The 22,623-nt window shown below is 47.6% G+C and overlaps 1 protein-coding gene across 4 annotated transcripts in view; it reads left to right on the top strand.

Moving 5' to 3' along the window:
* The window catches only part of DAAM2 (dishevelled associated activator of morphogenesis 2), a 471,074-nt gene that overhangs the window by 133,242 nt on the left and 315,209 nt on the right, over window positions 1-22,623 (top strand). For all 4 annotated transcript variants that reach the window (XM_063918836.1, XM_063918833.1, XM_063918835.1 and 1 more), the window contains exon 3: window positions 14,585-14,674. In XM_063918836.1, the coding sequence (XP_063774906.1) occupies window positions 14,585-14,674 (90 nt within the window). The remainder of the gene's footprint in view (window positions 1-14,584; window positions 14,675-22,623) is intronic.

Below are 22,623 nucleotides of genomic sequence, written 5' to 3'. Positions count from 1 at the left end.
GCTGGCTCTTAAATTCTGCTATTCTGGCCGCTTTTATCCTGTGTGGCTACGAGTGATCAATCCATCTAGCAAATTAACACAGCTGATTGTGGCGTCCACCAGCAGGTCCGTTTGACCGGAGAGAAGGGAGACTGCCCATCCGGGGGCCCCTTCGGCGGAGGGACGTTTTGCCTGTGCCACTGCGGTTGCCGGCCGCTCCATCCTGCAAGAGGTTTCACAACGTGGTCAGCGGAGAAGTGAGGTGAGAGAGCCTGCATTGACCTATCCGGTCATTGCATCTGTTCGGACCACACCACACGCTGGCACTAGGAAAGTGAAGCAGAGCGGCGGCTGGGCACAGCGGGCTTCTGGTGATTATGTAACAGGTCATAATGATTTAGAAACTGCACCATAAATCACAATTTAAAATACCTGGATCTAAAGCCATATATCTTTTTCGCCACCAAATGAATTTCTTATAGCCATAGGAAGAAAGTGGGCCATTCTATTAACAACGGTCCTAAAATATTTCTGGACAGAAGAGCACAAAAAGAGACTTTTTAATACACTTAATTTTGGATTGCCATTATATGTATGAAATCTGATATCATGTTGGAGCTGTGATACTGATTATCAGACACTGCAGTGTTTCCTAGTTCAATAAGTGTTATTATGTGTTTATATGTATTATTTATGCTGATTTTTTAGAAGTAAAAATATCTTTTATATAATAAATGACATTGGAATATATGCGCTCTCTATAGATATTTAATTGTTCCATCATTGTAGTTTATTTCAGACTATTAAGTGGGAGCAGCTGGTTCTAATAGCTGGTGATCAGTACAGTGTATTGGGATTGAAAAATTAGGACACCTGCTGATACAATTTACTGGTGCGCCCGTAAATTGTGCAGACACAGACGCACGTGGAGGTCTGCATTTATTTTGCTGGCCTTTCGGGCGCCTGTGAGTGCACAAAAAGTGATTTGACAGTAACTTAGGGGTCTATTCATGAAGCAGTGAAAACTGTGGAGAAGTGATCCAGTGGAGAAGAACCAATCAGCATTGAAGTAACATCTATAATTTGCATACTATAAAATCATACAGAGCAGCTGATTGGTTGCCATGGGCAACTTCTCCACTGGCTCACTTCTCCACTCTTTTCACTGCTTCATGAATAGACCCCTTTGTAACTAATATCACAGTTCTAGGTACAGCAGTAAATACCTCTTAGAGCAGTCACTTCTGTGCATTGAGGTAGCAGGTGTGTAACCTGTTTGGTTGACATGTCTACAGGTACTTGAGTGTTTTGCCTGCAGTCTAGTGTGACAAGACGAGGTCTAGTGCTGCAATTGTAGCATAATACAACAACACACTTGTTCTGCAGACGTATTTTTGCAAATAAAACCGCTGACACAATATCCGCGTTCTACATTTAGTTCCTTTGTCCACTTTCCTAGGACTTGGCTCCGTTCTCTCCGGAGCTGGCTGAATTTGTGTAAGCCGCGCCAGAGACAAGGGACCTTGGAATAAAGGCTGCATTAATGTTGTCTTAAGATCGTGCCACACAGTAAGTTGAAGTTTGTCCAAGGCTCCGCGTTCTCCTTCTCTCACTGCCCGCGATCTGAGAAGTGGATTACCGCTTTACTAGCTTTCTCAGCAACGTGATGACACATTTATGCTTTAATAGCATTGGGCTGGTGATCCCAGGAATGGGGGATGTCTGCCAGATCATGCGTACCTTGGGTGGATTAGGGTCTCCTGATGTCTGCTTCTCCGTGGTGACATTTAACAACAAATAATTAGTGTCGTCGCTCAATGGACGATCTACAGAAATGTGACCTCTGGATTAGCGGACTACAGTAGGGCTCGCACATATATGAGATATATAGCCTGCCTAGAGGTTATCACCCATGGCAGCATAGGGGTGTATTCTATTGATGTCGGATCCTTTCCGACGGAAAGCATCCGACATTTGAGTATTCAATTAGCGGACAAATCTGACAGGATATGGCCGTTCCCGACAATGCCAATCCGACTTTTTTTAAAGTCGAATTGAGATTGTCGGAAACGGGGCTAAAACCTGTCGGATTTGGCCGCAAATATGACAAAACACGTGGATCCACGGCTAATTCGCCAATCCAAGTGTTTTCCGACAAGTCTGTATTGCCGACCTGTCGGAAAAACGGCAGCCAAACTGAATAGGTCAGAACACTATCCAACCTAAAAAAAGTCGGAAACTGCCATGTTTCCAACAAGACGGCAGTTCCGACTACAATTGAATACCCCCCATAGTTGATCATGATTACATTGCCGCTAGGGGGGACTGTTTCTATAAAACACAGGGTCAAACTGTCGACAAGTAAAAGGTAGAGAGTGGGTCAAGGTCTACAGGGTCAAAAGGTCAATAGGACAAAGGTCAACACAGAAATGGTCTACACAAGTTTTTTTTTAAGTTTTTTTTTAGGTGTCCTTTTATATGTTTCATCCCATGTGACCGCAATCAGTAGAAACGTGCACCCTGGCGGGCTTACTTCGTACTTGTGTTTTGAACAAGGTGGATCACTGCGCTCACCACAGGTTACTATTGCCAATAGTAGTCCACGTAGATAGTAAATCAAGTTAAATTTGTGAAAACATATAACAAAAACCCCAAAAAACGTGTGTTTCAGAGCTTGTTAAATTTCATGATCTTATTGGAGCCATTAAGAAAGCCATTCACATTTGCAAAAATACACAGCTCCTTAAATAAATGCATAAAATATTTCCGACATCTCATGCGGAAAGACTGTGAAAGATTCTGGGGATTGTTAAAAAAAAGAAGTTATTTTACGCATGTATATCAGGAAAGTGACAATGATAAATAAGGTAAACGTTGATTATGATCCGTGCTCGCTACTGCCACCTATGGTACATTATACTGTAGCACAGTTTAAAGGGCTTTATTCAAGTTTGTTAGCAAACCAAAAAAGCACACTAATGGGCAAAACCATGTGCACTGCAGGGGAGCAGATGTAACATGTGCAGAGAGAGTTAGATTTGGCTGGGGGTGTTCAAATTCAAATCTAAATTGCAATGTAAAAATACAGCAGCCAATATTTACCCTGCACAGAAACAATATAACCCACCCAAATCTAACTCTCTGCACATTATATCTGCCCATCTGCAGTGCATGTGGTCTTGCCCATCTGCTAACAAATTTGCTGCTGCGATCAGATCTGAATTACCCCCTGTGTTTGCGGACAGAACAAGTATCGCCTTGTAGAATTACAGACTATGGGCTAAGGGGGTCATTCAGACCAGATCGCACGCTAGCTTTTGCAGTGGTGCGATCGGGTCTGAACTACGCATGCGTATGCACCGCAATGCGCAGGTGCGTCAGCCACCGGCGTTGGGAAACACCGGACAGCAACGGATTTTAGGAAGAAAGCGATCTTATCGGCGACCGCAAGGAGATTGACAGGAAGAGGCCGATTGTGGGTGTCAATATAACCCACCCAAATCTAACTCTCTCTGCACATGTTACATCTGCCCTACCTGCAGTGCAGCATGGTTTTACCCATTAGTGTGCTTTTTTGGTTTGCTAACAAACCTGAATACCCCCTATACCCGTTAACTACTCAAATATACTGTAGTACAATTGACACTAGTCCCCTGTCAGTGTAACTATACCTTGGCAGGATTACCTTTCCTTGTAGGATGATAAGATATACATAAAACCATGAATGAATAGGACATACTGTAGGAATAAATATGTTACTTCTCTTGCCAGCAGGCCAGCCCCAGTGATACGTTTGCCACATTGTAATAAATAGAATGATGACGGACTCTCTGACTATGGGTAGAAGTCAATAGGAATGAAAGCACGGAACGTGAATTATGATGAAAATATGTCCGCACACCACCTCTGCTTGGCACGGAGGGCTGTGGCCAGTGTCTGCACCCATCTGAAGAGATTTCATTACCGTCTAATGCAAGAAAATAAAATCCGGAGTTCAGTTTGTGTCTAGACGCAGCGCTTGGAGCAATTACACAGAACAAGCTGATCAGCATCCTGCAGAGTTGGCACTAAGTGTGGTGATGTGTGAACAGCGCCTCCTGTAAACCCCCGGCGCCTCCTTCCCACTGTCCTGGATCCTCGGTACATCCGCCTGCCTGAGTGCTGACATATCTGACACTGGCCTGCAGAATGACATAAACCATCCAGCCCGTCACAGCCATCCCAGAATTACATCCGATAATATCTACAGCGCTCTATTACATACAATACAGTGCAAATTATCATCATTTCAAATGTCATCCTGGGTCATGCTGCTGCGGAGCACAGACTTCCCTATCTGAGGCTAGACAGAGAATAGACAGGAAGAACTGCATATAACATTGCATTATGTATTTCATAGGTTCTCAAACTCGGTCCTCAGGACCCCACACAGTGCATGTTTTCCAGGTAACCCAGCAGTTGCACAGGTGTACTTATTACTCACGGCCACATTTTAAAAGGTCCACAGGTGGAGCTAATTATTTCACTTGTGATTCTGGGAGGAGACCTGCAAAACATGCACTGTGTGGGGTCCTGAGGACCGAGTTTGAGAACCTATGATGTACAGTAGTTGATCAGTACTGAAAAACAGGGACAGTTCCAGCAGCAGCAATATTTAGGGACCCCTATTAATACAAGCGCTGTCACTGGCTAGTAGTTTGCAGTTCCGATTGTAATGATCAGTGATGGCAGTTCTGCAGTTACCGCCATGCTAGCAGTTCTTTGCAGATAAGGCAATATTACACCATTGGAGTTCTATATTTGTGTGTTAGCTTAGTAGAATAATACATTAGTTACTGTCTTGAGAAAGAAAGTGTTGGGTATACTGTAGGACACCAGGTCACCAAGGAAACCTTAGAAAACTGTGCGTCGAACAATCTGTGTGTTCTGAAGCTGCGTAACACGAGGCCAACATCACCTGTAGCCCGGAGGATAAAACAAAAAAGGCACATCAAAGTAATCTGAAGAGTGGTCCTCTGCATTGCATGAGATGAGGTGGACCTACAACGTTGCATATGGTCCTGCTGTATGATGGCCATTCCAACATCCTGAATGAAAGTGGACAAGCCCTCTGTTGTACATAATGCTAGCCATACATCAGACCAACTTTTCTCCAACACTCCAAACTTCCAACCATCCAACTTGTCTGTTCAACTAAAACAGTGCCAACTTTTCATCAGATCAACCAACCTTCCAACTTCTGTCCAACTTGTGATGTCACCGAAGTAGGCGGACAGTGCCTTCCTACAGTTCTTCAGTTTTGTTTTGTTTTTTTTCATTTCAAAACATGCAGAATTGTCTTTTTTTCAGTGAAACTGGGCTTTTCTTTCACCACCATACATTTATTAGATTTACTTGTTTTTATACTGAACTATGGATACCAGCATGGTTGGGCTGCCAAGGCAAATTATATATATATATATATATATATATATATATATATATATATATATATATATACCAGATGTAGATGTTCGGCACTCCCAATGTAGTAAAATGTACAGCTTGCCTGGTGCCCTCCTGAGCTTCAAAAAGCAAACATATCACAAACGATAGGCGGCACTCTAGGACTTTTCAAAAATCAAGAACATATACGTGACCCTGTTCTGACAGCTTAACGTTTCGGTTTCGGTCATTTTCAATCCGCCACACTTTGCTGGCGGAATCTAATAAAAAATGTTAAAAACATGTTTTTTTTTGTGTTTTTTGGGGTGGGTAATAGCATATCTATTTATATTAGAAGGGATTAGGTACTTGGTTTGTCTTTTTTGGAGGCACAAGTATTATTTATATATTTTTAAAAAGATTATTATTATTATTTTTTTTTTTTTTAAATGGAATGGGAAAAACCTGAAAAAAAATTGCGTGGGGTCCCCCCTCCAAAGCATAACCAGCCTCGGGCTCTTCGAGACGGTCCTGGTTCTAAAAATCCGGGGGGAAAACGGACAGGGGATCCCCCGTATTTTTAAAACCAGCACCGGGCTCTGCGCCTGGTGCTGGTGCAAAAAATACGGGGGACAAAAAGAGTAGGGGTCCCCCGTATTTTTTACACCAGCATCGGGCTCCACTAGCTGGACAGATAATGCCACAGCCGGGGGTCACTTTTATACAGTGCCCTGCGGCCGTGGCATTAAATATCCAACTAGTCACCCCTGGCCGGGGTACCCTGGGGGAGTGGGGACCCCTTCAATCAAGGGGTTCCCCTCCTCAGCCACCCAAGGGCCAGGGGTGAAGCCCGAGGCTGTCCCCCCCATCCAAAGGCTGCGGAGTGGGGGCTGATAGCCTTGAGAAAATTAAAAGAATATTGTTTTTTCCAGTAGTACTACAAGTCCCAGCAAGCCTCCCCCGCAAGCTGGTACTTGGAGAACCACAAGTACCAGCATGCGGGAGAAAAACGGGCCCGCTGGTACCTGTAGTTCTAATGGGAAAAAAATACCCAAATAAAAACAGGAGACACACACCGTGACAGTAAAACTTTATTTCACACATGTCGACACACACATACTTACCTATGTTGACACGAAGCAGTCGGTCCTCTTCTCCAAGTAGAATCCACGGGTACCTGAAAATAAAAGATAATTATACTCACCTGATCCAGGGTCCAGATTATAATCCACGTACTTGGCAAAACAACAAACCGAACACCCGGACCAAACGGACTGAAAGGGGTCCCATGTTTACACATGGGAACCCTTTCCACGAATGCAGAGACACCCCGGTCACAGCTGTCACAGAAGTGTCTCTTCAGCCAATCAGGAAGCGCCACTCCGTGGCACTCACCTGATTGTCTCCGCGCGCGTCTGAAGTGACAGAAGGCTGGCGGAGGGGGGCCGCGGGGGGGGGGGGGGGATTAGCGGTGCGGGCTGGAGCTGGCCCTGGTGGTGGTGAGGGGGAAGGGGTGCCGCGATCTTGGAGGGCAGTGACTGCAGGAGGGGAGCAGAGGTCCCGCGATCGCTGGTGATATGCGGGGGGTGCCGCGATCGTGGATGATATGCGGGGGGTGGCGAGATCGCGGGTGATATGCGGGGGTGCCGCGATCGTGGGTGATATGCGGGGGGTGCCGCGATCGCGGGGGGTGGGGGGGTGCCGCGATTGCGGGTAAGTTGCGGGGGGTGCCACGATTGCGGGTAAGCTGCAAGGGGTGCCGCGATCGTGGGTGGGGTGCGGGGGTGCCGCGATCGCGGGTGGGGTGCGGGGGGTGCCGCGATCGCGGGTGGGGTGCGGGGGGTGCCGCAACCGCAGGTGGGGTGCCAGTGATCGGGGGTGGCGTGCGTGGGTGCAGCAATCATGGGTGGGGTGCGGGGGGTGCCGCGATCGTGGGGCATCGCGGGAGGGGTGCCACTGCTGGGTGTCCTGTGACAGCGGCAGCCCGGCAGCAGTGATGTGCTACCGTAGCGGGGGGGGGGTGCGGCAAACTAGCGGTGGGGTGCGGCGAATTAGCCGGTGCGGGGGGGTGCGGCGAATTAGCGATGCGGGTGCGGGGGGGGTGCGGCGAATTAGCGGTGCGGGTCTGATTATCGGTGCGGGTGCGGGGGGGGGTGCGGCGAATTAGCGGTGCGGGTGCGGGGGTGAGGCTGATTATCGGTGCGGGTGCGGGGGGGGTGCAGCGAATTAGCGGTGCGGGTGCGGGTCTGATTATCGGGGGGGGGGGGGGGTGCGGCGAATTAGCGGGTGCGAGTGCGGCGAATTAGCGGTGCGGGGGGGTGGCGAATTAGCGGCGCGGGTGCGGCGAATTAGCGGTGAGGGTGCGGGGGGTGCGGCAAATTAGCGGTGCGGGTGCGGGGGGGGGGTGCGGCTGATTAGCGGTGCGGGGGTGGGATGGTGGCTGGCGGCCGGGCGGGCGGCCGATGGAGGCTGGCTGGCGGCCGGGCGGCCGGCCGGTGAATTACCGGTGTGGCAGCCGGTGCAGGCGGAGGGAGGCTGGCGGGCGGGGTGTAAATTTGCGGTGCCGGGCTGAGCAGGGCTGAGGGAGGCTGGCGGCAGGGGTGTATCTAGGAGTCTGAGCGCCCCTGGCAAAGTCAGGGGCTGCCCCATCCCCCCCCCCCCCCCCCCCCCCCCCCCCCCCACACACACACATACTTGAAATAAGGGGGAGGGTGTCAAAAAAGGAATGTGGCCTTGTGGGGAAGGGGCGTGGCCACACAATAGTACTTCCAATTCAAATTATGCCACACAGTATCACATTACACCGCACAGTAGTGTATCTTATTCACGTTACGCCACACAGTCATACCCCTATAGAAAACACAGTCTATATGGGGAATGCAAATATAAAATGGAAATGTGGACCAGTGCTAATAAATATATTCCTAATTTTATATGGGGAATGCGGTCAAACCACATTTGCCATTAGTATCTCTGATCCTGCCCATAGGCACACACATATACACTTACATACATACAGTAGTCACTCACAAAACACATACATATGATATACATTACAGTCGCGCATGCAGTATATACAAATACAGTCACATACATACTGTACATAGTTACACACTTATTCACATACATAGTCACACACTAAAACACACATAAATACAGTAGATAATTATACACACACAAACATACATACATACATAGTCACACACATACATAAATTCAGTCACAGACACACATACAGACAGACTATATAGTATCCCCCCCCCACCCCCCACATTACAGACAGGGTACGCTGACTGCATGTACTTTAGTAGCTCATTGTCCTCCTCTCTCCCTCTCCTCCATGCTGCTGGGCTGCCCGGCAGTGAGTGTCGTGTAGTCCCACCCCCGTGCTTCCCATCCGTCCATGGCCCTAGCCTAATACAGGGCAGTGCAGTCCTCTGCCTTGACTCCCCCCCCTCCCCATAATCCAGCTCCGACTGTACCTGGTAACTGTCTGTCACTGCCGGCACCAGTGTCCAGCGGCACAGCTCAGCACTAGTGATCAATCAGACTCAAAGTAAACTACAGCTCCTAGCAGCCCTTGGTGCGGGAGCTTCCAGCAACAAGTGCTGCTGGGAGCTGTAATTTATGTTGAGTCTGATTACAAGCGAGGTGCTGTGCACTGCTGCCGGACAATGGCGCCGGCACTAACAGACAACCACAAGTATAACAGTACCACTTGGTTCTACCCCCTGGCCATGGATGGCACAGTCGGACGGCGCCCCCCTCCTTGCCTGGCGCCCCTGGCGAGTGCCATCCTGGCCAATAGGTAGATACACCCCTGGCTGGCGGGATGGATGGGGCGGCCGGCGGAGGTGTCGCGTTCGTTACTGGAGGTGTCAGTGTGACAGGGGCAGCCCGGCAACAATGATAAACTGCCGCTGCTGCCCCTGAACCTCCTCCCGGCTCCCACACCACTTCTGCTGCTGCCAGGGTGACAGGGGCAGCCCGGCAGCAGTGATAGACTGCCGCAGCTGCCCTTGCACTTCTTCACCCCTCTGCCGCGTCCGCTTCTGGAGGTGTCAGTGTGACAGGGGCAGCCCGGCAACAATGATGAACTGCCGCGGCTACCCCTGAATCTCCTCCCGGCTCCCACACTACTTCTGCTGCTGCCAGGGTGACAGGGGCAGCCCGGCAGCAGTGATAGACTGCCGCAGCTGCCCCTGCACTTCCTCCCGGCTCCTTCTCCACACAGTGCTGCCCGCAGGCAGTGATGGTGAAAGAAGTAGGCGGAGACTGCTGGCCAGTGTCCGCCTACTTATCGTTCAGTTGGGGGGAATGTTCCCCCTACATCTGAACGATTAGTTGGGAAAATCAAACAAGTTTGATTTTCCCAACTAGTTGGACAGACCGTTTCTGGCCGTTTTACAGCGTGTGGGAGCAAACGGCTGATAATCGTTTGCTCCCACACACTGCCAGATTATCTTTCCAACCAGCCAACTAGTTGGCTGGTTGGAAAGATATCGTCTTGGTGTATGGCTAGCTTAAGACTGGTAAATAGATTCCTCTGATTAAACAGAAATGATTGTGCACTCATGTAGTTAGCAGGTAATATATCACTTAGGGTATATTGATTCAGTTCACTTGCTGCACACCCCTCATTTTGATTTTCTGCAGATCCATAAGAAGACGCACACCTCATATATACCATGTGTCCACCTGGAGAGAATTCGGTCCTATCTACACAATGGAAATTGCTTTCCACCATTAGCCAACACCTGCACAACGCGTTTCGTTACCAGTTTCCTTTACTATAGACACCACTGTGCAAGGGATTGCAGTGATGTCACTTTGGCGCTTAGCTGCCATATACTTAAACGCCTCACATGGTCACACACTGATTTTCTAGTTTATTACAAGAGCACAAACTGTAAATTTAAGCATCCATCTCTTTTCCCATTTGCCGCAGCTGCTGTGGGACTACAACTCTCGTGATGCCAGATGATGGGGGCTACAGTCCGGCAGCAGCATAGTGCTGCGCCAGGTGGCACCCGCTCATCTCCTCGCATTCTATGGGGCTGATGCAGTATCTCTGTTTCTGCAAACACGTCGCACATTGGACGTGTCTCCTTTCTCCCGAGTTCGCTGTCCCTCTCCCCCCAGGTTCTCCCGGCTCCCTGACCTCAGACAACATTCCTGGGCTTATTTTTAGATGTGGAATTTCACTCTGCGCCCAGTAATCCTATGTAACATGGGTATAGCTCTTGTTTCACTTGTCTGCCCCTTAGGTTGGGAATCCATCCTTTAAACATTTCCATATGTTCTCGTTCAGTCGCAGCTCTGTCTCGGAGAATAGATTGTCAGCACGCGGCCCAAGATGTTAGGGTGTCCGGGCAGCTGCTACCTGGCCCAGAGCTTCATCCACAGACTGTGTGACTGTCACAGGGACACCCGGGGCCAGTGTTAAGGCCTCTTTGTTACCCATAGCAACCAATAAGATTCTAGCTTGCATTTTATAGATGTACAAGATAAATGTTAGAATGTGATTGGTTCTTATGGGTGACACTCTGCTTGTCCTCTTTAGAAGGCTTTGTAAATCGCCCTATATTAAGATCATTGGGGCCTGATTCAAATTTGTAAGTAAAGCAAAAAAAAAAAAAAAAAAGCACATAACTTTGTGTCCGGAACAGACCATATTGCCATACAGGGGGAGCAAATACATTTAGATTTTTCTCTGTGCAGGGTAAATACTGGATGCTTTTGCATGTAGCCCACAAATGTTAGACAGCTTTATTTTTACATTGCAATTTAGATTTCAGTTTCAACACACCCCACCCAAATCTAACGCTCTCTGCACATGTTACATCTGCCTCACCTGCAGTGCAACATGGTTTTGCCCAGTTACTTGCTTTTTTGCTTTGCTTGCAAATCTGTGTCAATCTGAGTCAGGCTCCAATCTGAGTCAGGCTCTTTTTTAGGTGTAATAACGCCCTGTGTTCAGCGCTGTGGAACCCATGTGGCACCATATATACACTGCTGAAAAAAATAAAGGGAACACTTAAACAACACATCCTAGATCTGAATGAATGAAATATTCTTATTAAATACTTTGTTCTTTACATAGTTGAATGTGCTGACAACAAAATCACACAACAATTATCAATGGAAATCAAAATTTATTACCCATGGAGGTCTGGATTTGGAGTCACACTCAAAAATAAAAGTGGAAAAACACACTACAGGCTGATCCAACTTTGATGTAATGTCCTTAAAACAAGTCAAAATGAGGCTCAGTAGTGTGTGTGGCCTCCACGTGCCTGTATGACCTCTCTACAACACCTGGGCATGCTCCTGATGAGGTGGCGGATGGTCTCCTGAGGGATCTCCTCCCAGACCTGGACTAAAGCATCCGCCAACTCCTGGACAGTCTGTGGTGCAACGTGGCGTTGGTGGATGGCGCGAGACATGATGTCCCAGATGTGCTCAATTGGATTCAGTCTGGGGAACGGGCGGGCCAGTCCCATAGCATCAATGCCTTCGTTTTGCAGGAACTGCTGGCGCACTCCAGCCACATGAGGTCTAGCATTGTCTTGCATTAGGAGGAACCCAGGGCCAACCGCACCAGTATATGGTCTCACAAGGGGTCTGAGGATCTCATCTCTGTACCTAATGGCAGTCAGGCTAACCTCTGGCGAGCACATGGAGGGCTATGCGGCCCCCCAAAGAAATGCCACCCCACACCATTACTGACCCACCGCCAACCGGTCATGCTGGAGGATGTTGCAGGCAGCAGAACGTTCTCCTTGGCGTCTCCAGACTCTGTCACATCTGTCACATGTGCTCAATGAGAACCTGCTTTCATCTGTGAAGAGCACAGGGCGCCAGTGGCGAATTTGTCAATCTTGGTATTCTCTGGCAAATGCCAAACGTCCTGCACAGTGTTGGGCGGTAAGCACAACCCCCACCTGTGGACGTCGGGCCCTCATGGAGTCTGTTTCTGATCGTTTGAGTAGACACATGCACATTTGTGGCTTGCTGGAGGTCATTTTGCAGAGCTCTGGCAAGTGCTCCTCCTGTTCCTCCTTGCACAAAGGCGGAGGTAGCAGTCCTGCTGCTGGGTTGTTGCCCTCCTACGGCCTCCTCCACGTCTCCTGATGTACTGGCCTGTCTCCTGGTAGCGCCTCCATGCTCTAGACACTACGCTGACAGACACAGCAAACCTTCTTGCCGCAGCTCGCATTGATGTGCCATCCTGGATGAGCTGCACTACTGAGCCACTTGTGTGGGTTGTAGACTCCGTCTCATGCTACCACTAGAGTGAAAGCACCGACAGCTTTCAAAAGTGACCAAAACATCAGCCAGAAAGCATAGGAGCTGAGAAGTGGTCTGTGGTCACCACCTGCAGAACAACTCCTTTATTGGGGGTGTCTTGCTAATTGCCTATAATTTCCACCTGTTGTCTATTCCATTTGCACAACAGCATGTGAAATTGATTGTCAATCAGTGTTGCTTCCTAAGTAAACAGTTTGATTTCACAGAAGTGTGATTGACTTGGAGTTACATTGTGTTGTTTAAGTGTTCCCTTATTTTTTTGAGCAGTGTAAAAAGATAATAATACACCTTTTCTTGCCGGTATATTCCACAAATACAACAGCGCCACAGCCGTTATCATGTGTTTATAAATAAACCTTATGTACCACCTAATATATCACACAATGTTTAAACATAGAGCAAAAATGATTTCATGTTTCTTGACAACATAACTAACGTGATCACTGGGGGTATCTACTAATATACTGCACACGTTCAAATTGGCAGTATCCAATGGCAACCAAGCATGGTTTGGTGGGATAATTTTAAATCTTCCCCAATTGCAGCTATAATTCAGATAATTGTTGCTATAAATTTAGCAAAAACTGATTCCCGTACTCCAAATTCTCAGATGTCCTGGTGATAGTGGTTCAAACAGTATGGTGATGTACCGCCCTGCCGGGCCAGTCTTTGCAAAATGCACATACAGAATTGTACGTGACCACGGGTTTGTCAGCTTGTGCATGCACAGCAGAACTAAAAACCTAATTTGGGTTTACAGTTCTGCTAATCCAGAAAGGAAAAACTTTTTTTTTTTCCTTTTTTTTAACAATCCAATTTCTAAAAATAAATAAATTGAAATGTAAATACACCTTACGGAACTGGTACATCTACGTTCTGCCGATGCTGGGGATGATGAATCGTGAAACCGTCTCGCCGTTTCTGGACAAAATATTTTAGGTACGGCTAGTCTGGGATTTATAACATGCAGAATGTCCCCAATTCCCTGAAGGATCAGAGGCCGCCGATTGGTGATTTTGATCTGCGGTTTGGATCGGAGAATCTCTGTGTTGATTTATGGCCCGCATTCAGGGACGGATCTAGACTTTTATTTGGGGAGGGGGGGGGGGGGGGTTACTGTTTAATCTTGACTCCTCCTTCTACAGTCCCAACTCCGCCCATCTTCAATCCTAACTCCTCCTCTCTCAATCCGGACTGAACTTTTGAGTGAGACTGAGATAGAGCTTTGTGATTGTTCTATGTACATGTAACTGTGCTATGGGGTAATTGATTTTATTAGCCCTAGTACCCATACACCAGCAAGTGAGGGGCAAATGCTCTGTAACCCTTGCTCTCCTGGCTCCTCTGTGCTGCTCTGGTATAAGCTGCAGTACATCGTTCCGCCTCAGGCTCTCCCCAGAGATCTCTCTTCTGCTCAAAAGTGGGCGTGGCTATGACTGTTTTAGGGGGGGGGGGGGGCGCATTATTAATTAAAAAAATCTGTAGTCAAAGGACCAAAGCATTTGATCTTGATCTGTTCTCACTATCCTGGTGGTGTGGGTACCAGTTGATAGGGGTTCATCGTGCAAGGACATCGCCACCGAAAGCAGTGTTACTGTTATTGTCCGATTTAGCGCTTACAGTGCAAAGCTAATATACAGTAAAAGCCTATGGCCTCTGAAGACACAAGTTCCTGCCAGTAATAGGACTGTTTGATAAATCTTGCCTATTCGCATTGATCAATCTGGTACAATAGTGAACGCTGGCGTGTCTGATTGTTGTTTGTTCCTGAATGTTTGCAGCATGTTATTAACTAACCCCAAACATCTTAAATGGAGACTGAATGTCTTTCCCCGTCACTGACTCTTCTCTTTTCTCTTTTGATTGACAGGATGAATTGGATCTCACAGACAAGAATAGAGAGGCGATGTTTGCGCTCCCTCCAGAAAAGAAATGGCAAATTTACTGCAGCAAGAAAAAGGTACGGGGTCCCCTGAATATACAGAGGGAACACAGAATAATTGTAGTCTGAATTCCACTCGTTCTAGGCGTTCGCAGTTAATGAATACACTGAATAAATGCACCGTGTTCTAATCTTGTGCTTGCATAATAATTGTACAGTTCCAAGTATTTAGTTATTTTATAATCATAGTCAAAGGGGTCAATGAACCTGAGATACAGTCTCCATATACAAAGGAGCTATTGGCAATATTCACAAATATATTTGAGGAACTTGTCAGAGCTGAAGATGTGTCAGATAACAGGTGACAGATTTCCAGCAAAGCTCCTGTTTGGTACGGTATCCGGACTCCAGGTCGACAACAAAAATGGTCGACACACCTTAGGTCGACGCCAATTGGTCGACACACCTTAGGCCGACATTGACAAAAGTCGACATGGGAAAAGGTCGACATGGAAAAAGGACGACATGCGTTTTTTATGTTTGTTTTTTTTCCCCCCGAACCTTTTCATACTTAACGATCCACGTGGACTACGATTGGAACGGTAATTTGTGCCGAGCGAAGCGAAGGCACCATGCCCGAAGCATGGCGAGCGAAGCGAGCCATGCGAGGGGACACGGTGCACTAATTGGGGTTCCCGGTCACTCTACGAAGAAAACGACACCAAAAAACATAAAAAAAAAACTCATGTCGACCTTTTCCATGTCGACCTTGTTCCTGTCGACCCTTTGTCCATGTCGACCTTTTGTCCATGTCGACCTAAGGTGTGTCGACCAATTGGCGTCGACCTAAGGTGTGTCGACCTTTTTGTTGTCGACCCTGAGTCCCAGACCCGTTTGGTACAACAAGTGAAAGTTTCAGCTGCAAATAGTTTTGGAACTAATATCAGGAGCTTTTACAAACGAAATCCACTTGTCAGTAGCTGTGGGAATCCCAGTAGCTGCAGTTGCCTCTGGTTCATAGGTTCAGATGTCCAGATGTAACCTCAGAAGCTGAGGTGGTGTCACCGGCATCTGACCCTTCTCTTCTGATAGCCATCTTCCATTGAAAGTTTTGATGTCTGAGCATAGTTCACCTTCCCTTCATCCTTCAAGCATGCCCTGGTCTCCCCCATGCTTAAGAAACTCTCTTTTGGCCACTCCTTTCTCGCTACCACCCAGGATGAAATTTACTAAGAGGCGGGTCCAACTGTTTTACTGTGGTTTGCTGGTGGGATTGCATCCTGCAGATGTACTAAGCTCTAACCCACCGTAAAACCGCAGGGAAACCACACTATAGAATTCAACATCGATTGGCCATCAATGTTTTTTCCATTACAATTATAGAAACCCCAGATTTACTAAACTGTGGGATTAAAGACCACGACAACCTGCCGAAAAGATTTAAGTGGTTCGGAGATAACTAGGATCATAGGTGTGCGCAGGAGGGGTGCCTGGTGCGCAGAGGCACCCCCTAATGTCTGGCACCCCGATCTCACATGCCTGATGCAGCGATCGCCGAGCAAGCTGATTATTGTCCCCTCTGCGCTGCACCCTGTCAGGACTGCATTACTGACCGGACACCTGGGTTAATCAAGGGTGCCACTGCTACCAGCTTTCAAACTCCCGGCTCCACCTCCATGTACAAAAACAGCGTGATGTGACGTGATTACATCATGCTGCTCGCACGCCCACCCATCACACCCGCCCACCTCGCTCCATCTATGCTATGCCAACGCCAGCCACTGATGAGGAGCAGCATGCAGCCAGTATTCCTCTTAGGAAGACAAATTCAATACTGGCAGGCGGTCGGCAGCAGCATTGACACGTCACTCGTTTTTCCAGCAGCAGCAGTACTAGTCTGTGACTGTCAGTGTCAGTGAGTGACTGACTTGTAAGTAAGCTGCTGCAGCTTGCAGGGGAAAGAGAGGGGTGGCCAGACCAGGCTGAGGAAGAGCAGTGTAATTGCAGTGAGTGCCATCAGGGGTGTTTGTTTGGTGCACACCACAACATCTGACAATGGGGTAAATTTACTAAGATTCGTGTTTTCCCGTTTGAGGTCAAAGTTCAATCACGAATGACATCGAAAGTGTAAATATGCAACTTTTTGAATTGATTACGACTAATTTACTAAGCTGCCGTATTCTGCATTTTCGGGTTTTCCGATGTCCATGTCATTCGTTTTTTTAGGCAGTGTTTTACGTGAGTGACTTGTAAAACACTGCCGACTTTAATACAATGAATCTCGGCCGGATCTGAGAGATCCGTGCTGGGCTTCATTGTGCACTTTGTTTAAAAAAAAAATAAAGTTTAAATGTTAAAAAAAAAATTGCGTGGGGTCCCCCCCTCCTAAGGCAAACCAGCCTCGGGCTCTTTGAGCCGATCCTGGTTGCAGAAATATGGGAAAAAAATGGACAGGGGTTCCCCCATATTTAAGCAACCAGCATCGGGCTCTGCGCCTGGTCCTGGTTCCAAAAATACGGGGGACAAAAAGCGTAGGGGTCCCCCGTATTTTTAAAACCAGCACCGGGCTCCACTAGCTGGACAGATAATGCCACAGCCGGGGGTCACTTTTATACCGTGCCCTGCGGCCGTGGCATCAAATATCCAACTAGTCACCCCTGGCCGGGGTACCCTGGGGGAGTGGGAACCCCTTCAATCAAGGGGTCCCCCCCCCAGCCACCCAAGGGCCAGGGGTGAAGCCCGAGGCTGTCCCCCCCATCCAATGGGCTGCGGATGGGGGGCTGATAGCCTTTGTTGATAGTTATGAATATTGTTTTTAGTAGCAGTACTACAAGTCCCAGCAAGCCTCCCCCGCAAGCTGGTACTTGGAGAACCACAAGTACCAGCATGCGGCGGAAAAACTTGGCCGCTGGTACCTGTAGAACTACTACTAAAAAAATACCCCAAAAATGACAAGACACACACACCTTGAAAGTAAAGTTTTAATACATCCATCCACACAAACATATACACATACTTACCTTATGTTCACACGCAGGTCGGTCCTCTTGTCCAGTAGAATCCATGGGGTACCTGTTGAAAAAATTATACTCACAAAATCCAGTGTAGATCGGTCCTCTTCAAATCCATTTGTAATCCACGTACTTGAGAAAATAAAAAAACGGAGTCCCGACCACGAACTTAAAGGGGCCCCATGTTTTCACATGGGACCCCTTTCCCCGAATGCAAGAAACCCACTCTGACTTCTGTCTAAGTGGGTTTCTTCAGCCAATCAGGGAGCGCCACGTTGTAGCACCCTCCTGATCGGCTGTGTGCTCCTGTACTGTATGACAGGCGGCACACGGCAGTGTTACAATGTAGCGCCTATGCGCTCCATTGTAACCAATGGTGGGAACTTTCAGGTCAGCGGTGAGGTCACTTTCGGTCAACCGCTGAGCAGAAAGTTCCCACCATTGGTTACAATGGAGCGCATAGGCGCTACATTGTAACACTGCCGTGTGCCGCCTGTCATACAGTACAGGAGCACACAGCCGATCAGGAGGGTGCTACAACGTGGCGCTCCCTGATTGGCTGAAGAAACCCACTTAGACAGAAGTCAGAGTGGGTTTCTGGCATTCGGGGAAAGGAGTCCCATGTGAAAACATGGGGCCCCTTTCAGTTCGTGGTCGGGACTCCGTTTTTTTATTTTCTCAAGTACGTGGATTACAAATGGATTTGAAGAGGACCGATCTACACTGGATTTTGTGAGTATAATTTTTTCAACAGGTACCCCATGGATTCTACTGGACAAGAGGACCGACCTGCGTGTGAACATAAGGTAAGTATGTGTATATGTTTGTTTGGATGGATGTATTAAAACTTTAATTTCAAGGTGTGTGTGTCTTGTCATTTTTGGGGTATTTTTTTAGTAGTAGTTCTACAGGTACCAGCGGCCCAGTTTTTCCGCCGCATGCTGGTACTTGTGGTTCTCCAAGTACCAGATTGCGGGGGAGGCTTGCTGGGACTTGTAGTACTGCTGCTAAAAACAATATTCATAACTATCAACAAAAGCTATCAGCCCCCCATCCGCAGCCCATTGGATGGGGGGGACAGCCTCGGGCTTCACCCCTGGCCCTTGGGTGGCTGGGGGGGGGACCCCTTAATTGAAGGGGTCCCCACTCCCCCAGGGTACCCCGGCCAGGGGTGACTAGTTGGATATTTGATGCCACGGCCGCAAAGCTCTGTATAAAAGTGACCCCCGGCTGTGGCATTATCTGTCCAGCTAGTGGAGCCCGGTGCTGGTTTCAAAAATACGGGGGACCCCTACTCTTTTTGTCCCCCGTATTTTTGGAACCAGGACCAGGCGCAGAGCCCGATGCTGGTTGCTTAAATATGGGGGAACCCCTGTCCATTTTTTTCCCATATTTCTGCAACCAGGATCGGCTCAAAGAGCCCGCGGCTGGTTTGCCTTAGGAGGGGGGACCCCACGCAATTTCCCCCCCGAAAATTTAGAACATTCCCCCCCCCCCTTCCCACTGAAAAACATGCACGGATCTCATGGATCCGTGCATGCCTATACAAACACGGGATAAGAAAGCAGGTCTGTTTTTTTTTAGCACTTTTTCACGATTTGTATTTTATCACGGCAGTGTTTGGCTATTGTCGGCAGTGTTTGTGTTTCGCACTTTTTAGTAAATTCCCGATTTCTAGCAAATTGCAGGCGTATTTGACCGATGGTGTATTGATTCGTGATTTTTTCCTAGGACTTCCAAAATATTACGAATGCCCTCATCACTGCCGTGATTTTTGCTTAGTAAATTACCGAGATGACACTTTGATGAAAAAACTGCATCTCGGTCAAAATCGGGACCTTAGTAAATATACCCCAATGTATCTGCTTTATTAGGATTGCTACAAAGGTGGATATTTTATATGCGTTGACCGTCAATAGATGGTGCTAGACACGCCCAAAAGGCGATGCTAGACACACCCCTCCAACGGTGCACCCCCTAATAAAATGTGCTGCGCACGCCAGTGACTAGGATATGACACTAATGAGAAAGTGAAGAATCACAGTATAGTTATAATGAGCATGATCACCATATATTGATTAAGGAGGCAGATACTCTAACACTGATCATTTTTTAATGGTGGAAATACTATTTTATTAGTATATCTGGATGGAAAGTGTTCTTACATTTAATTAAGAGAGCAATTTTACCTATTACTTTTATTCAATGGACAGTATTAATTTCCCTCCTAATACATTACAGTATATTAATGTTACAGTAGCTGCCCCCCTATTCAATACATAATGATTACCCTCATTTTAATTGGCTTAATAGATATGGCGGTTTTCAGCTGTATTTATGTTTTGGTCAAAACCTCTTGAAAAAAACACCACAAAAGTGCTATAAAACAAATGGACATTGATGTTCCCATCAAAACCACTTCATAGTAAATTCAGTGGTTTTGTGCTTCAATTTGCTGCCGCTTGGTAAATTTCTACCACCTCCATCTGCTCCTCCACCATCTCTTTTCTCCCTTTTGCCTTCATTTTCTTTTGGCAGGTGGTGTGCTTCACTGTCACCTCCTTCCTCTCCACTACTCTCTCCTAGACGCACTCCAATCTGACCTTCGATCTCCTTATTCCACCAAAGCTGCTCTTACTAAGGTCACCAGTGACCTCCTCAAGGCCAAATCCAAAGTGCTATTTGACACCGTTGACCAACACCTTCTCCCCAAACCCTCCAATCCATTGGGCTATCTCCTGGTTTGCCTCCTACTTGTCCAACTTCTCTTTCTCCCTATCCATACCCAAGTCCCCTCTGATACCCATCTTCCATCTATTAACTTATCTGTTCCTTTGGACTTCACTGTCACCTCTGTGCCGATGATACCCAAATTTTACTTCTCTGACCTTTCTCTCTCTGTCCTCTCTTTTGTTACCTTCTGTCTGTCAGTCCTCTTATTCTGGATGGCACACTCCCTTACACATAATATGTCAAAAACTGAAATCACCATCACCTCCCCAGCCAAGGACACCTCTGTTGCCATATTCTCACTATCTGTTTACAAAGTATATCTCTGATCTGTGCCCAAAGTCCTTCTCAACCCTAATCAAGTCTCTTTCACATTCTTGTCATTTCCATCTCTGCAATATTTCCAGAATTAGTCTCTTCTTCACCCTGGAAGCTAATAAAACTCTCATTCATGCTCCTATCATTTGCTGCCTTGATTACTGTAATCTGGCCTTTGTAACTCCCACCTCACTCCCTCTACAGTCTGTCCTGAACTCTGTTGTTCGCCTCATTTTCCTCACGCTCTACCTCTGCTACTCCTCTCCACCAGTCACTCCTCTGGCTTCCTACACCACGCGGAAATTCAAACTATTCTCTCTTAACAACAAGTTTGCCACCGCGTCTCCCAACCTTTATTCTTTGCAAACCTTCTCTCTCCTTTTGCTAATGACTTCCGCCTCACCTCCTCTCTGCTCACCTCTCACTTTCAGGATCTCTCCCAGCCTGCTCCTAACCTCTGGAATTCCATCCCTCACTCTATTAGACTTTCAACCGGCCTCCAGCCCTTAAAACTAATTTTGTGCAAAAATGCAAATGTGGCAGGAGCCGTCTAGTGTAAATAGACGCCTCCTGTAGGTTTCCGTGATCCGCTGCTGCATTCGAGGCCCCAGCATCGGATCATCTGCGGAAACATCGCCCATCTTAGTAACCTGCTGGTTACATAAGATGGCCTGTGTTTTCACTCAGCCATGGCCAGCAAATATACGTCAAACGATGAAGGCCCTGGCCTCAGCACTTACAGAAAATGGTGTCTGGCGCCACCCCCTCTCTGCCCACAAATGGCTGCAGGCTACTTAATGGGCACTGCATGCGCCGACGCAGGGCCCGTTCTGCACATGCGCAGTCCACCCACCATTGGTTTTGAGTACCACTATGAATCAGGCCCAATAATAATTATAATGTAGGATTGTGAGAACAGCCCCTGAGTGCACAGTACACTGTGCAACGGGAATATCCCTGAGAGTGCAGTGCTAATGTTTATATTCCCACCTGTTTATCCACCCTGTGGGAAAGTCTCACTTCCCTCCCGAACTGAAGTCCACGCGTTTCTCATGTTTTACATAAACGGCTGCTGCTTCTGACATAGCAAGAGCGCTCCAGCCTGGAATTCCTCTGGCAGGCAGATAACGGGGCCAGGAATGACTTCCGCTCATTGTGCGGTGTAGCTGTGCAGACTCAGGTTGGACAAGTAGCACATTTCCTCCCTGACCGAGGAGATTGCTTTCATGTGCTTCCATGACAATGCAACCATCTGGCTCCTCCAGGCTGCCAGCCAAAGGACGGAGCTGGTAAAACTATTCTGTCAAAACTGACAGATTATGCCCCGTACATGACACTCTAATATCTTTCCATCGTTCTCATTACTTCCTGCTTTCAGCGCCAGAGTCCACACTTATCATTCCAGGTGGCCAAAGATGGAGAACTGTCATCAGTCCACCACAGCACGGGACAACCTAACCCCATAGTAGCTACCTGCCCATGTCAGTCTGCCAGCTAACGGCAACTGCTCCTTTTCTGAGCAGTAAGAAAGAAATAGGGGCAGAGAATTTTTTTAAATGAGCAAAATCGAATCAAAAACTGCGCACACGCAGAAGCTGTATTGCGCGTATGCAGATCTTGGGCTGCGATGTTGCACCCCAACTGTTGCAGCCTGATTGACATTTTGCTTGCGGCAACAGGCAGCATTACAGAAAACGGAGGCATGTCTGAAGCTAGTGGCTTAAGTCCTGCCAGCAGGGTGATTTAACCGGATATCTTGAGCCGCAACAAGCTTTTTCTTTAAAGTGTACTGTGGACCCTGGCCTGCGACTTTATCCGCATAGAATAAGTTTTACACACATTCAAAACCACACATTAAGTACAACGGGAACTTGGCATGAGAAAAAGCTGCGGCTGATACCCACTGTTGGTTGTGGTATCTAGAAAGTCAAGGAACTTAAAGATTAATTGCTAGAACTTTCTGTGTAA

Source organism: Pseudophryne corroboree, chromosome 4 (assembly GCF_028390025.1).
Source record: "Pseudophryne corroboree isolate aPseCor3 chromosome 4, aPseCor3.hap2, whole genome shotgun sequence".
In the NCBI taxonomy this organism is placed as follows: Eukaryota; Metazoa; Chordata; class Amphibia; order Anura; family Myobatrachidae; genus Pseudophryne; species Pseudophryne corroboree.
Note: the sequence above shows the minus strand (reverse complement) of the source record. Positions and strands in the feature narration are given on the sequence as shown.